Here is a 12,339-nt window from a genome sequence, read left to right on the forward strand (position 1 = left end):
AGAGAATGCCAAGATTGTGCAAAGCTGTCATGAAGGCAAAGGGTGGCTACTTTGAAGAATCACAAATATATTTTGATATGTGTGTTATTTCATAGTTTTGATGTCTTCACTATTAATCTACAATGTAGAAAATAGAAAAAATAAAGAAACCCTGGAGTAGGTGTGTCCAAACTTTTGACTGGTACTGTATGTTATAGAATAGTGTGTAGCCATGTATACATACTATGTGTGGTAAATCCAAAATGGAGCAAAAGCTCTCTGTGAATGCATTGTATGTATCTTGGCACGTGCATGGTTCAACTCCATGTGTGTGTAATCCATGTCGGATTGGGCAGGAGGAGGTCATTGTGTGTAGTCTACAGTATTCTCTGGAGTGTGTGTATCCATTGACTAGGACAAACTGTTACAAGGTGACACCAATGGCACAATGACCTCCACCCCTGGAGCGTCTGAGCCCCGACTCACACACTTAACACCACGCACCAACACACACATAAACACAATCACTTTATCGCTCACTCTGGTTGTTCTGCTCGATGCATGCCTCTCATTCAATCCGCATGACTCTCCATTGAGTGGAACACTTCCTAACACCTCTACCAACTATTCTTTCACATGGCCGTGAATGTTGGTGTTTCCGTGTCATAGAGAAGTCAAGAACCGTACAGGCCAGGATGTTCCCACCTTTGTTTGTATTTGATACTGTTAGTGAATGTCATGGTACTGCGTGGACACAACATTTTTGCTTTAAGATAAGTCTTTACTTCCTGATGTTCAAGCGTCTTTCCTGTGTCCTCTGTCTTCCCAGAATGCTCAGCGGTTAGGTGGTTCTCAAGGGAACCTGTCCACGCCAGTGGTTTCCGTGGCGACGCCCAGTCTCCTAGCCCCCTTCTCCGCCATGCAGACGACCTACAACACTGGTGAGTAAAAGAGGACAAGGGTACTCTGCTCATGGGCAATTGGGCACACACTGTATGTAGTGTGTCTTGAAGCAAGTGTATTAGGACCAGTGGATGATAGAAACACAAGGGTGAATACTTTTGATTAGTTTATTCAGTTATTCTCTTTTTGTCAGTCTGCTCTGTAATTGCCCTAATTGGCAAAGGCAGAAAGGAGCACAATTTACCACTATAAGTGAATCCTATGCATATTCACTTTAAACAATGTGTGAGTATTTCTCTCCCTCTCTCTCTCTCTCTCTCTCTCTCTCTCTCTCCCCCTCCCTCCCCCTCCCTCCATCTCAGAGTACCAGCTGACAAGTGCGGATCTCACAGCGCTCCAGACATTCACACCATCAGGGCTGCTGCCTAGCAACATGTCCACCTGGCAACAGCAACCAGCAGTGTCTCAGCAGCAACAGCAGCAACAACAACAGCAGCATCAACAACAACAACAGATTAGCTTGGCGTCACTCAGTAACTTGGTGTAAGTACACTTCACCGGTCACTCTATTGTATGAGTGTAGCTAGCTACATAAGTGTGGCTAGCTGCACCCTAAACCAGTGGTATTCAAAGTCGGGGTCGCGACCCCTTGTGGGCTCACGGGGGTACTGTAGTGGGTTCGCCCCCAAAAAATGTAAATAATAATAATACAATTAAGAGTACAAATTATTGTGTGTAACAATATACAAAAAAACTATTATTGAGTAAATGTATTTATTAGTTTCTTTTCATTTTGATAAGAGATGAAAATGCAATTCATTGAAGGTTGTGTCGTTAGATTTTAACATTGTGTCGCTAGATTTGAGGTGGGATGGGGGGAATTCTTGGGTTAAAAATGAGATCCCCAGAAATTCTAGCTGAAAAAATTGGGTCCCCACTGCCCTAAACCGATATCTGCGTTTAGGGCAGTGAGATTCAGAAAATTAACCCAAAACCCTTTCCCAAAACTATGTGACCAATCTAGTAGTAACTCCTCTCCCATGCCATCCCTCTGTACCTACCTATTCTATATCCCTTAAACACACATCCACTTACTGTATGCACACAATTTCATCAGCAATTCTGACTCACCAAAGCCGTGCATCAATGGCATTTGACATGAAATGAGGGATTTTTTGCTCGAGAGCAGCTTAGCATGGTTGCTAGCTACAATAAAGACCCAAACTGTGAACACCTCCGACCGTCACTGGTATCCGCTAGCTATAGTATAGTATGCATCAGAGGAGGCTGGTGGGGGGCGCTATAGGAGGACAGGCTCATTGTAATGGCTAGAATGGAATATATGGAACGGTATCCAACATATCAAACATATGGAAACCACGTTTGACTCCGTTCCATTGATTCCATTCTAGACATTACAATGAGCCCGTACTCCTATAGCTCCTCCCACCAGCCTCCTCTGGTATGCATGTACCTCCACTTCGAGTTTGAGTATGTCTGACAGGCTGACCTAAATAACTCCCATCTCCCCACGTGAATCCAAGAGCACTTTAGGTTTAGGTGTGCATTGACCACCTGCTGAAGGCTAATGCTAGCTAGTGATCCTCATTAGCCGTCAGCTTTGTCTCGTTACTGGCATTGTTAGAGCTAAGTGCAGGTTTCTGTGATCATGGCGGCTAGGCTAGCCGTGGGGTAGCTGTATGTAACCGCCTGTTTGTTCTCCCCCTCTTGTCCACAGCATGTGGGGCGCAGAGAAACAGAACGGGGAGATGGCTAACTGCATCTCCAATTTCGCTGCTAACCTGAGGTGAACGAATTAGCATCTAGCGCTACATGTGTGGTTATCGTCATGCTTTTCCTGTCTGTCGTATCAAATTAAGTTTGTGCGGCTCTCAGGTTGGGTTCAATTCTTAAGAACATAATGAAGGTATAACAGTTTAGATTTCATGTAACTTACACTGTACATTTACATTTGAAATATTTAGCCCTTTTTCTCCCCAATTTGGTGGTATCCAATTGGTAGTTACAGTCTTGTCCCGTCGCTGCAACTGCCGTACGGACTCGGGAGTTGCGAAGTTCGAGAACCATGCGTCCTCCGAAACACGACCCGCCAAGCCGCACTGCTTCTTGACACACTGCTCGCTTAACCCGGAAGCCAGCCGCACCAATGTGTCGCAGGAAACACCATACACCTGGCGACCGTGTCAGCGTGTATGCGCCCGGCCCATCACAGGAATCGCTAGGGTGCGATAGGACAAGGACATCCCGGCCAGCCAAACCCTTTTATATCTTGTTTCTGAGGCTTTGAGTGTTGGAACCAAAGAGAGAAATATGCAGGAATATGGCAGTCGCCCCGCGCTGTGTGTGTCAGTCTCACAGGACAGCACTGACCCACACACACACAAACACACACCAAGAATGAGTAATGTAGTCCTCCTTTTTTGTCTTGAAGCACAGGTCTATTTATCTCTATATCACCTGGATGGCCTGACAGTAAGATCAATAGTCAGATTTCACCCATCCATACTTCATATAGATCAGTGAAACTGCTACTTCAAAGTAAGGCACTTGAACAAACCGTTCTCATTTTGCCCTGAAGAGCACGTTCCTCCCACGATTTGTTCTCTCACACAAGCGTTTGATTACATAGGCTATGCGTACAGTCCCACTGTTTTTGTTATTTATTCCCTTGCACGGTAGCCGCAGTGAGCAGACACTTCCAATCAAAGGTGATTGACGGTTTTGCACTGCGAGCCTCGTGTTCCCTGTCAGCCCTGGTTACTCACCGTGAGAAGCGACGGGGAAATGATTTCTGCAGTTTTTTTCCTCCCCTTCCTTCTCTTGCACTGAGTGGCCAGTCATTCCAGAGCCTCCTGTAAAGACTCACTGCAACTAGCGTGCACCTGTTGACTAGCACACCAATCTAAATGTTAATGCTGTGTCAAGGGTGTCCCGCTAGCCTTCCCGCGTTGACTTGTTTACTTGTTTATTGAATAGTTTTCCACACGTCAATTGCTGCCTTCAATCTTGCAGGATGTGTTGGTCTCTGTGTTTGAAGAACCCAGCTGATGCATTCAGGAGAGAAAGGGTCTGAGTTGAGGAGTTTTAAGGGGTTTTGGAGAAATAGTTCCTGTTTAGGGAACATGTCTGTCTGTCTGTCTGTCTGTCTGTCTGTCTGTCTGTCTGTCTGTCTGTCTGTCTGTCTGTCTGTCTGTCTGTCTGTCTGTCTGTCTGTCTGTCTGTCCTTGCATTAAGGACATGTCCTTTTGCATTGGAGAAATGGTTCCTGTTTAGGGAACATGTCTGTCTGTCTGTCTGTCTGTCTGTCTGTCTGTCTGTCTGTCTGTCTGTCTGTCTGTCTGTCTGTCTGTCTGTCTGTCTGTCTGTCTGTCTGTCTGTCTGTCTGTCTGTCTGTCTGTCTGTCTGTCTGTCCTTGCATTAAGGACATGTCCTTTTGCATTGGAGAAATGGTTCCTGTTTAGGGAACATGTCTGTCTGTCTGTCAGTCAGTCTGTCCTTGCATTAAGGACATGTCCTTTTGCATTGGAGAAATGGTGCACACACACAACTCGCTACCTCAGTAAGTTTACAGGTGGCAGTTATTGCCATTACCTTGCTATCTGTCTCACTATTAACTCACTCTGTCTGTCTCTTCCTTTCAATATCTCCCTCTCTCTCTGTCTCACTCTCTCTCTCTGTGTCTATCTCTGTGTCTCTCTCTCTCTAGCTCTCTCTGTGTCTCTCTCCCTCCCTCCCTCCCTCCCTCCCTCCGTCCGTCCGTCCGTCCGTCCGTCCGTCTGTCTGTCTCCAGCTGTTTTGTTCAGAGAAAGGCTTACCTTTATGTCTCTACCTTACGCATGTTTTACAATGTACACAGTAACGAATAGTTGTTTATGTACACACTGCTGATTTGTGTGCTGTGCACATAATATCCTATTTAGTTCAGAAAAAGCTCCTTTATCCTCAAGGAATAGTTTGTTTGCATAGACAACCGGATAGGGAATCATTGTGTCAACACATCCACTCCAGCTTGATTACACTACATTGCAGGAAAGGGAAAAATAATAGAATCGATAAAATAACATTTATTTAGGGACTAGATTGATGTCTTGGTCAGTACATTCAAAATGATAAGTCTATAATTACATTTTATTTAGTAAATGAATACCCAATGTTTGACTAATTTTGAATGTAAAATGATTTAGCCAAGTTGTTGGGCTGTCTGTTATGTACATCAATGGAGAGCAGGTTTCTGAATCACCCTCCCTGTGTTAGTTTCTCAAACTTTCTTTTTTTACCCTCCTTTTACAGCATGGCCTCTCAATCAAACTTGCTATTTGGCAGGGAAGAGGGTCTCTGCTGGTACTGTATATCTCCTCAGTCAGAGGAGGCTGGTGGGAGAAGCTATAGGAGGATGAGCTCATCGTAATGGCTGGAATGGAATAAATGGAACTGCGTCTAACATGTGGTTTCCAAATGTTTGATGTATTTGATACCGTTCCATTCATTCCATTCCAGACATTACAATGAGCCCATCTTCCCATAGCTCCTCCCACCAGCCTCTTCTATCTTCAGTGTATAACTAGCCACACAGCATGGCACTGTTTCCCAAACCTGGTCTTTGAGGACCCCCATGCATGCTGGTTTTCATTTAAAACCAGATCCAATCATTATTTGACAGAAGCTACTGGTAATAGTCATCCAGGAAACTCACTATCAACTCAGTTTAAGCAAATTTATTGAGAGATTGGTTTAATGTGAAAACTGTGCACACAATGGTCCTTCTGGACTAGGTTTTGGGAAACGGCGCTATACTGTACTGTATTGTAACCATGTGCTGACTACGCTAGCTGTGTTAGCGCCCTGAGCTAGCCTGAAGAGCGAGCCTTCATCACTGTCACCGGCCTGCTGACTCTGCCCGTTTTGTTCTCCATAGCACTATAATGTGGCACTATAATCCATCTACCTGTACAAGTCCATAAGGCCGGGCTTACACTTGATAAAGTGGCACATAGAGGCAGAGTAACACAGTCAAGGGTTTAGGGAGTGAGTGTGCACATGAGCGAGAGTATGTGTGTGTGTTGTAGGGTAAAGAATCACGTTCTTGCATCTTTTGTTGTACAATTGTGATAATATAAAATAATATGAATGGGTCATTGTGCTCTATAAGTACACTAGCTTAAAGGCCCAGTGCAGTCAAAAACATGTTTTATGTTCAGTGAGCAAAAAAAGTATTGGGACAGTGATTTTTTTTGTTTGTTGTTTTGGCCCTTTACTCCAGCACTTTGGATTTGAAATGATACAGTGACAAAATGCAGACTGTCAGCATTAATTTGAGGGCATTTTCATCCATATCTGGTAAACCGTTTAGAAACTAAAGCACTATTTGTACATAGTCCCCCCATTTTAGGGGACCAAAGGTATTGGGACAAATTAATTTATGTGTATTAAAGAAGTCAAAAGTTTAGTATTTGGTCCCATATTCCTAGCATGCAATGATTACATCATTGTTTTGGTTGTGTTTCACATTATTATGTGACCAATAATTTGAGTCACTTTTATTGTAAATAAGAATAGAATACGTTTCTAAACACTTCTACATTAATGGGGATGCTACCATGATTATGGTTAATCCTGAATGAATCGTGAATAATTATCACTGAGACACACATATCATACCCAAGAATGCTAACCTCCCCTGTTATTGTAATGGTGAGAGGTTAGCAGGTCTTGGGGATATGATGTTTGTAACTTTCTCACTCATCATTATTCACGATTCATTCAGGACTATCCGTAATCATGGTAGCATTCACATGAATGTAGAAGTGTTTACAAATACATTCTATTCTTATTTGTCCCAGTACTTTTGGTCCCCTAAAATGGGGGGACAAAAAGTGCTGTAATTTCTAAACGGTTCACCCGATATGGATGAAAATACCCTCAAATTAAAGCTTGACAGTTTAACCTCATGGTATCATTTCAAATCCAAAGTGCTGGTGTACAGAGCCGAAACAACACACAATGAGTCACTGTCCCAATACTTTTGGAGCTCACTGAATATTTCAACACTGAGGTTGGAATAATACTGTGAAAATTATACTGTGAAAATTATGATATGCCCTTTTAGTGTAAGAGCTGTTTGAAAATACCTTTGGAAGAAAATGGCAGCCTGTTTTTGTGGGTTGGAGTTTTGGCCTGCCTGGTGTCATCACCAGGCTGTAAATTAGTGAATAGACCAATAAAAGAGTTCCAAACCTCTCTGCCAATAACAGCTAGTTTTCAGTTTTCCCCTCCACACTCATGAGAAATGTATCTTTGCTAAGAAGCTATTTTTGTTTCTTTTTGAATATTTTAATTGAAAACAATCACAGGAAGGTACTTAATTGTTAGCCAGAAATGATTTGATATTGAGATAAAAACGGCTGCGTTGGACCTTTTTAAGGGTGACCTGATTGAAGTGATTGTTGGTTTTTCCAATCGAGGGGGGTGGTGTGGGAGAGAGGGGGAGGGTGCTGAGGGCTGTGTGAATTTACAGATGGGACTTGTTGGAGGGGTGTGTAGTTGGAGGTGTCTGGGTACAATTGCATGAGTTACTAAATGCGAAAGATAAAAGTGACTGTGGACACATGGCACAAGGCATGGTCTTTCGGAATCCAGAGTCAGTCTGCATGGCTTGTGGACCGTGCGCTTCCGTGTGGCCTTTTCATCCAGTCTGTTTGCGTATCTGTTCATGTGTCTAACCTCAGTCCATCAACCTGTAGTCTCTTGTAAAAGCTTCGTCATGACACTTTGTTCCCTAAAACATTAGCAGTGAAACATTACCTGTCGTTAGCAATTAGCCAAACATGAGCTGTCAGTCCAGGGTGTGTATGAACAGTAGGGTGGAACACAGAGCACTGCACATAGAAATTAAGACCTACGCAGTTCATAGAAGGGACACTTATCTACCACTCCCATAAACAATTATATTCTTTCTCTCTGCAAGGTTCTGTTTGTTTTTCCGCTACTCAATTTGCTGACACATTTGTTTTCTAGGATCCCCCCCTCCACCTAGTGTGTGGAGGTGTTGACTCTATGTTCCATCAGCGCTTACTGCACTGTGTGCTGTTGAGCAGGTCCCTGTCTGGGCTCCTGTGTTAAAAGTGATGTTCATGGTGATGTTGATATGTGTGTTCGTAAGGAGTGTTGCAGTTACCCTGGCTGACCAGCAGATGTCAGCACACGTCTCACCATTTCTCTCTCTTTTCTCGGTCCCTCCAGGCCGGTTGGCCACTTACCTCAGGGCACCATGCTGACAATTAACACCAACCCCAACATCAGCATCAAGTCGGAGCCCGTGTCGCCCAACCGCGACCGCAGCACCCCGTGCTCCACAGCCGGGGGTGGCGGAGGAGGGGGCCTAGTGACCATCACAGGGGCCCCTATGTCAGGCCAGTACCCAGGGGCCCTGCGCCTGGAGCCGTCTACCCTGCAGGGCCGCTCGCCCGTCGGCAGCCTGAGCAGCAACGGCAGCTCCTACGAGGGGGACCGGGACGATGGGGCCCAGGGGCGGGCCCAGGACTTCCACCACCAGGTAGGGGCCTCCTCGGGCATGGGGCTCCTGAGGCCCTCGTCCACGCAAGAGCAGCAGGAGCAGGAGGGGGCCAATGTGAAGAGAATGAGACTGGACACTTGGGTCACATAGATGTGTAGAACAAGGGAGTGAAGGGGAGAGATGCCCCCCTCTCTCTCACCCCCCCACCCCACACCTATTTACCGTATGTACAGTAAATGCTGACCTCCACACATGCCTCCACCACACACAAACACACACACATGCACCGGACACGCCCATTTGCGCATGCTCTTACACATTTTCTCTCACAAATGTATGCGTTGACACACAAGCTGCATACTGTTTTACCCTATATTGTACTACACACACACACATATTCTCACACAAGCACCCTCTATAGGGGCAGAGTAACCGAACCAGGGATTACATGTCAACATAGTGTGTTGGACAAGATTAGGATTGGAATGAATGAGTTCTCTTTTGTTCAAGCTGGCTCTGTCTCCTTTTTGTTTTAAAGGGAGAGAGAGAGCAGCTAGAAAACTGACTGACTATTGGCTTTGCTGGGTTTTCTGTTTACCCTCTACATCACATAATACACATCTGGTATGCTCCTGTCTTTTATCCACAGTAGGTCTCTAGTCCAGCTGCACTGCTCTGTTGAGAAACAGTACGACAACCAAAATGAATCCACTTCTTTGTATCTGCCCAGTGGCACCGTTATATCCAGCTTTTGGTGTTTTTGTAAAGAGTATGAGATTGGTGAATGAGATTTAAACTGTTTTCTTGGACTATTACGTCCTCTCTCTGTCTGACTTGTCCATCAGCCATCTTTACATTTCTATAAACATTTCTAATTTAGATTTAAGAACCCAAAATTCACCAAGACAAACTTACTAGCTATCCATTTTATAAGACAGGATTCACTGTTCTAAAGTGGACGATCCTTGATTTGTTTATTTTTAGCCAGGTATTTAATCAGAACCATGCAAATAGCTGTTTAATCTGAAACATCGATACCTTATCTAGGTCAAATACTGTTTTATCAGGGATGGGCTGCACTAGCTCTATGACACATGCTACAGATACCTACAGATCAACTTCAGATGCTACGTGTGTGTTCCTGTTTTTGATATTTATTTCAAATGCTCTTTTTGTGTTAAGTTTTTTTGTTACTACCTTCTTGACTTTTCGATTCTCCCCACGCTCAAATCCATCCGCACTCACACACGAAAAGTATTTTTGTTAAACAATGCCAGTGTTTCAGAAGGCTCTGAATAAGAGATGTAAACTGGGAGAAAAAGCAAAGAACTGTGTATATAAGTAATTTGTTCTGTTTCCTTCTGTATGGCTTTTGTATAGCAGGGATATTGTTTTTTGTGGGTAAATATATAGACCATATATATATATATATATATATATATATATATATATATATATATATATATATATATATATATATAGCGATAGTAGATTTTGAGAGTAAGTGATGAACTGCATACGATGCAGAGAAAACGATAGACGACAGGGATTGTATATAGAAATATATGTTCACATATGTTCAGCAGGATATCCCTAAAAGCCAATGTGTTGATTCTAAGTGGATCTGTCTTTCTATTTGTGTGTACATAAGTGTACTACGTTGCAAAGCCAAGTGACGGTGCTAGAGGGACAGAAAGGGAAGTAGCAGTGGATTGGACTGTTTGAGTGAGCAGTGGTTAGTACTCTGACGGAGCGCACTTTAACCCCTTCCGCCCCCAAAATGCCCCCTCTCTTTAAAAGCCAGGTGTCCTCCAGAATGGGACAGTCATGTCTGCATGTCCTCAGGCACATCAAACTCATCCAACACACACATACAAACACATTCACACACATTAGCCAGACAAGTATCCCTTGTGCTTTCTGTTAGTCGAGAGTTCCTCCCTGGCCACATGAATTAATTACAGCATTTCACTCGCTCCCTACCAGTGACTTAAAAGACAAGTCCATCTCACTCTCATTTGACCTCCACCACTATCAATTTTCTGCCAAAACGGCTCATTGCTCCACACAATCAAACACCATACTCACATATACTCTGTACTCCAGAACAGGTTCAAATGACCTCCCATTGGCTCTTTATTGTTTTATATCGTTGTAGTTGTTGCCGTAGGGATTGTGCAGTCTGACTCTTCAGGAGTCTAGACGATCGTCTAGAGACGGATGGCAGAGAGAGAGCGATCACGCCTGCCGGCATGTTCGCACACCCTTAGACTGTAAGACTGTTGTGTTCTAAGTTTTGAACAAAACGTTGACCCTGATGTTTTTCTTCATAAAAATGGTAGCTATGTCTTGAATAGGGCCACACGCCATGAAGCAATGTTTCATACCTAGACTAAATGGTGACTAGTGGAAGCAGACTATGGGGAGATGGTTGGTTAGTACTCTGGACGTTGGCCAATCGAGGTGTTGCATAAAGCCCTGACATTATCTCAGAACAACACTAAGGGTCACTGTAATCACAAATGAAAAGACAATCGTCATGACAATAGTTAAGCTGCGCCCCCATATTCCCCATGTATAATGAATGATGTTTAGAGAATCTCACTTTCCAGTGTTAATTTGTGCTGGTGACAGTTCTATTGTCTGTTTTTATTATAATTGTTCTATGATAATTGCTATTATTACTGTTAATATTATCATTATTGTGACCATCGATGGTAATTGTAATGATGATATAGAAAAGACAATTTTATTTTTTGCGGTTTTGTGTAGGTTAGGAATCTTGTTTTATTTGAATTTTATTTTATTATATATAAATATTATATAAATATATTTTTGTTTTTGTTTTCATTTTTTGTTTAGTTTTTTCTTCAAAGGGTGTACAAATATTGCACGATTTATGACATAACACAAAACGGCTGTAGTAATATTAGTACATGTGAGATCATGGAAGGTGGTGAACAAGTTTAATATAATGACCAGTTCAATGCTGCAATTTTTTTTCAAATGTATAAAACTTAGTCTACACATAGTAAAGTGGGGACAAGACACATTTAATTTATTTCTGACCAGACACAAAGATGTCAATGCATGGGCATAACACACACAAAAGAATTAATCATGTTATAGGAAATAAATATGAAATGTAATATCAATAAGAATATACATCACACAGAAATAAAATAGAAATGAAGAAAAAAGTTAATAAATTATAGTTAATATATTGTGTTCGGCTAGTCTGATTTTTGTTGTAAAAAAAAAAACGAAAAAAAACTTTTTGGTTGTTTTTGGAGAATGATATACAATTTGTGTATATTTTCATAAATAAAGTATGCACTGATATGTTATTACAAATTCTATACTGCTTTTACAAAAAAAGTGTTTGTTATTGTACCAAAGTATCCATTTGTCCCTTCTTACCCTTCCCTTTTTGCGTATGTTTTATCGTATTTTATATATTAAATAGACAAGTTGACCTACTAAGAGGTTTTGGTTTGTTATTATTATGATTTACATTAGAATGTGGATTTGTGTTAACTATCAAAACAGTTTGATAATTTATCAATACAAACTTGTTTTCTGAAAAAAGTTTTCTGAAACATGATGTATCAGCTATGTTTGGTAAGTGACATAAAATATGGGACTGTTGAGAGAGTTGCTCATTAATTGCCAGAGATATGTGAAGTGGAGTGATCTATTTTTACCATAAGATGTCACCACATGTGCTGGTAATGTTTTGGGCATCATTATCATATGTTCAGATCTACTGAATTATTTTACAGCCCATAAACCTAAGCCAAATATGTTTTGGTTTTTCTTTAGTTTTCAAAAATGGAAATGTTTCTAGAAATAATTTACTATATCAAATCACATTTAAAGCATTACATTTTTCGGAAGCAAAGTGATCAACTTAATTGACATAA

General features: G+C 42.1%; 1 protein-coding gene across 10 annotated transcripts in view; it reads left to right on the forward strand.

The window, feature by feature from the left end:
* The window catches only part of LOC106580711 (myocyte enhancer factor 2d), a 77,754-nt gene extending 67,891 nt beyond the window's left edge, over positions 1 to 9,863 (forward strand). For 4 of the 10 annotated variants that reach the window (XM_014162045.3, XM_014162057.3, XM_014162061.3 and 1 more), the window contains 5 exons: positions 809 to 920; positions 1,245 to 1,425; positions 2,621 to 2,689; positions 5,194 to 5,244; positions 8,143 to 9,863. In XM_014162045.3, the coding sequence (XP_014017520.1) occupies positions 809 to 920; positions 1,245 to 1,425; positions 2,621 to 2,689; positions 5,194 to 5,244; positions 8,143 to 8,566 (837 nt within the window). In that variant the 3' untranslated portion in view covers positions 8,567 to 9,863. The remainder of the gene's footprint in view (positions 1 to 808; positions 921 to 1,244; positions 1,426 to 2,620; positions 2,690 to 5,193; positions 5,245 to 8,142) is intronic. The other 6 variants (XM_045703029.2, XM_014162092.3, XM_014162054.3 and 3 more) reach the window with 5 other exon arrangements.
* The last annotated feature ends 2,476 nt before the right edge of the window (positions 9,864 to 12,339 follow it).

This window comes from Salmo salar, chromosome 02 (assembly GCF_965601325.2).
Source record: "Salmo salar chromosome 02, fSalSal1, whole genome shotgun sequence".
In the NCBI taxonomy this organism is placed as follows: Eukaryota; Metazoa; Chordata; class Actinopteri; order Salmoniformes; family Salmonidae; genus Salmo; species Salmo salar.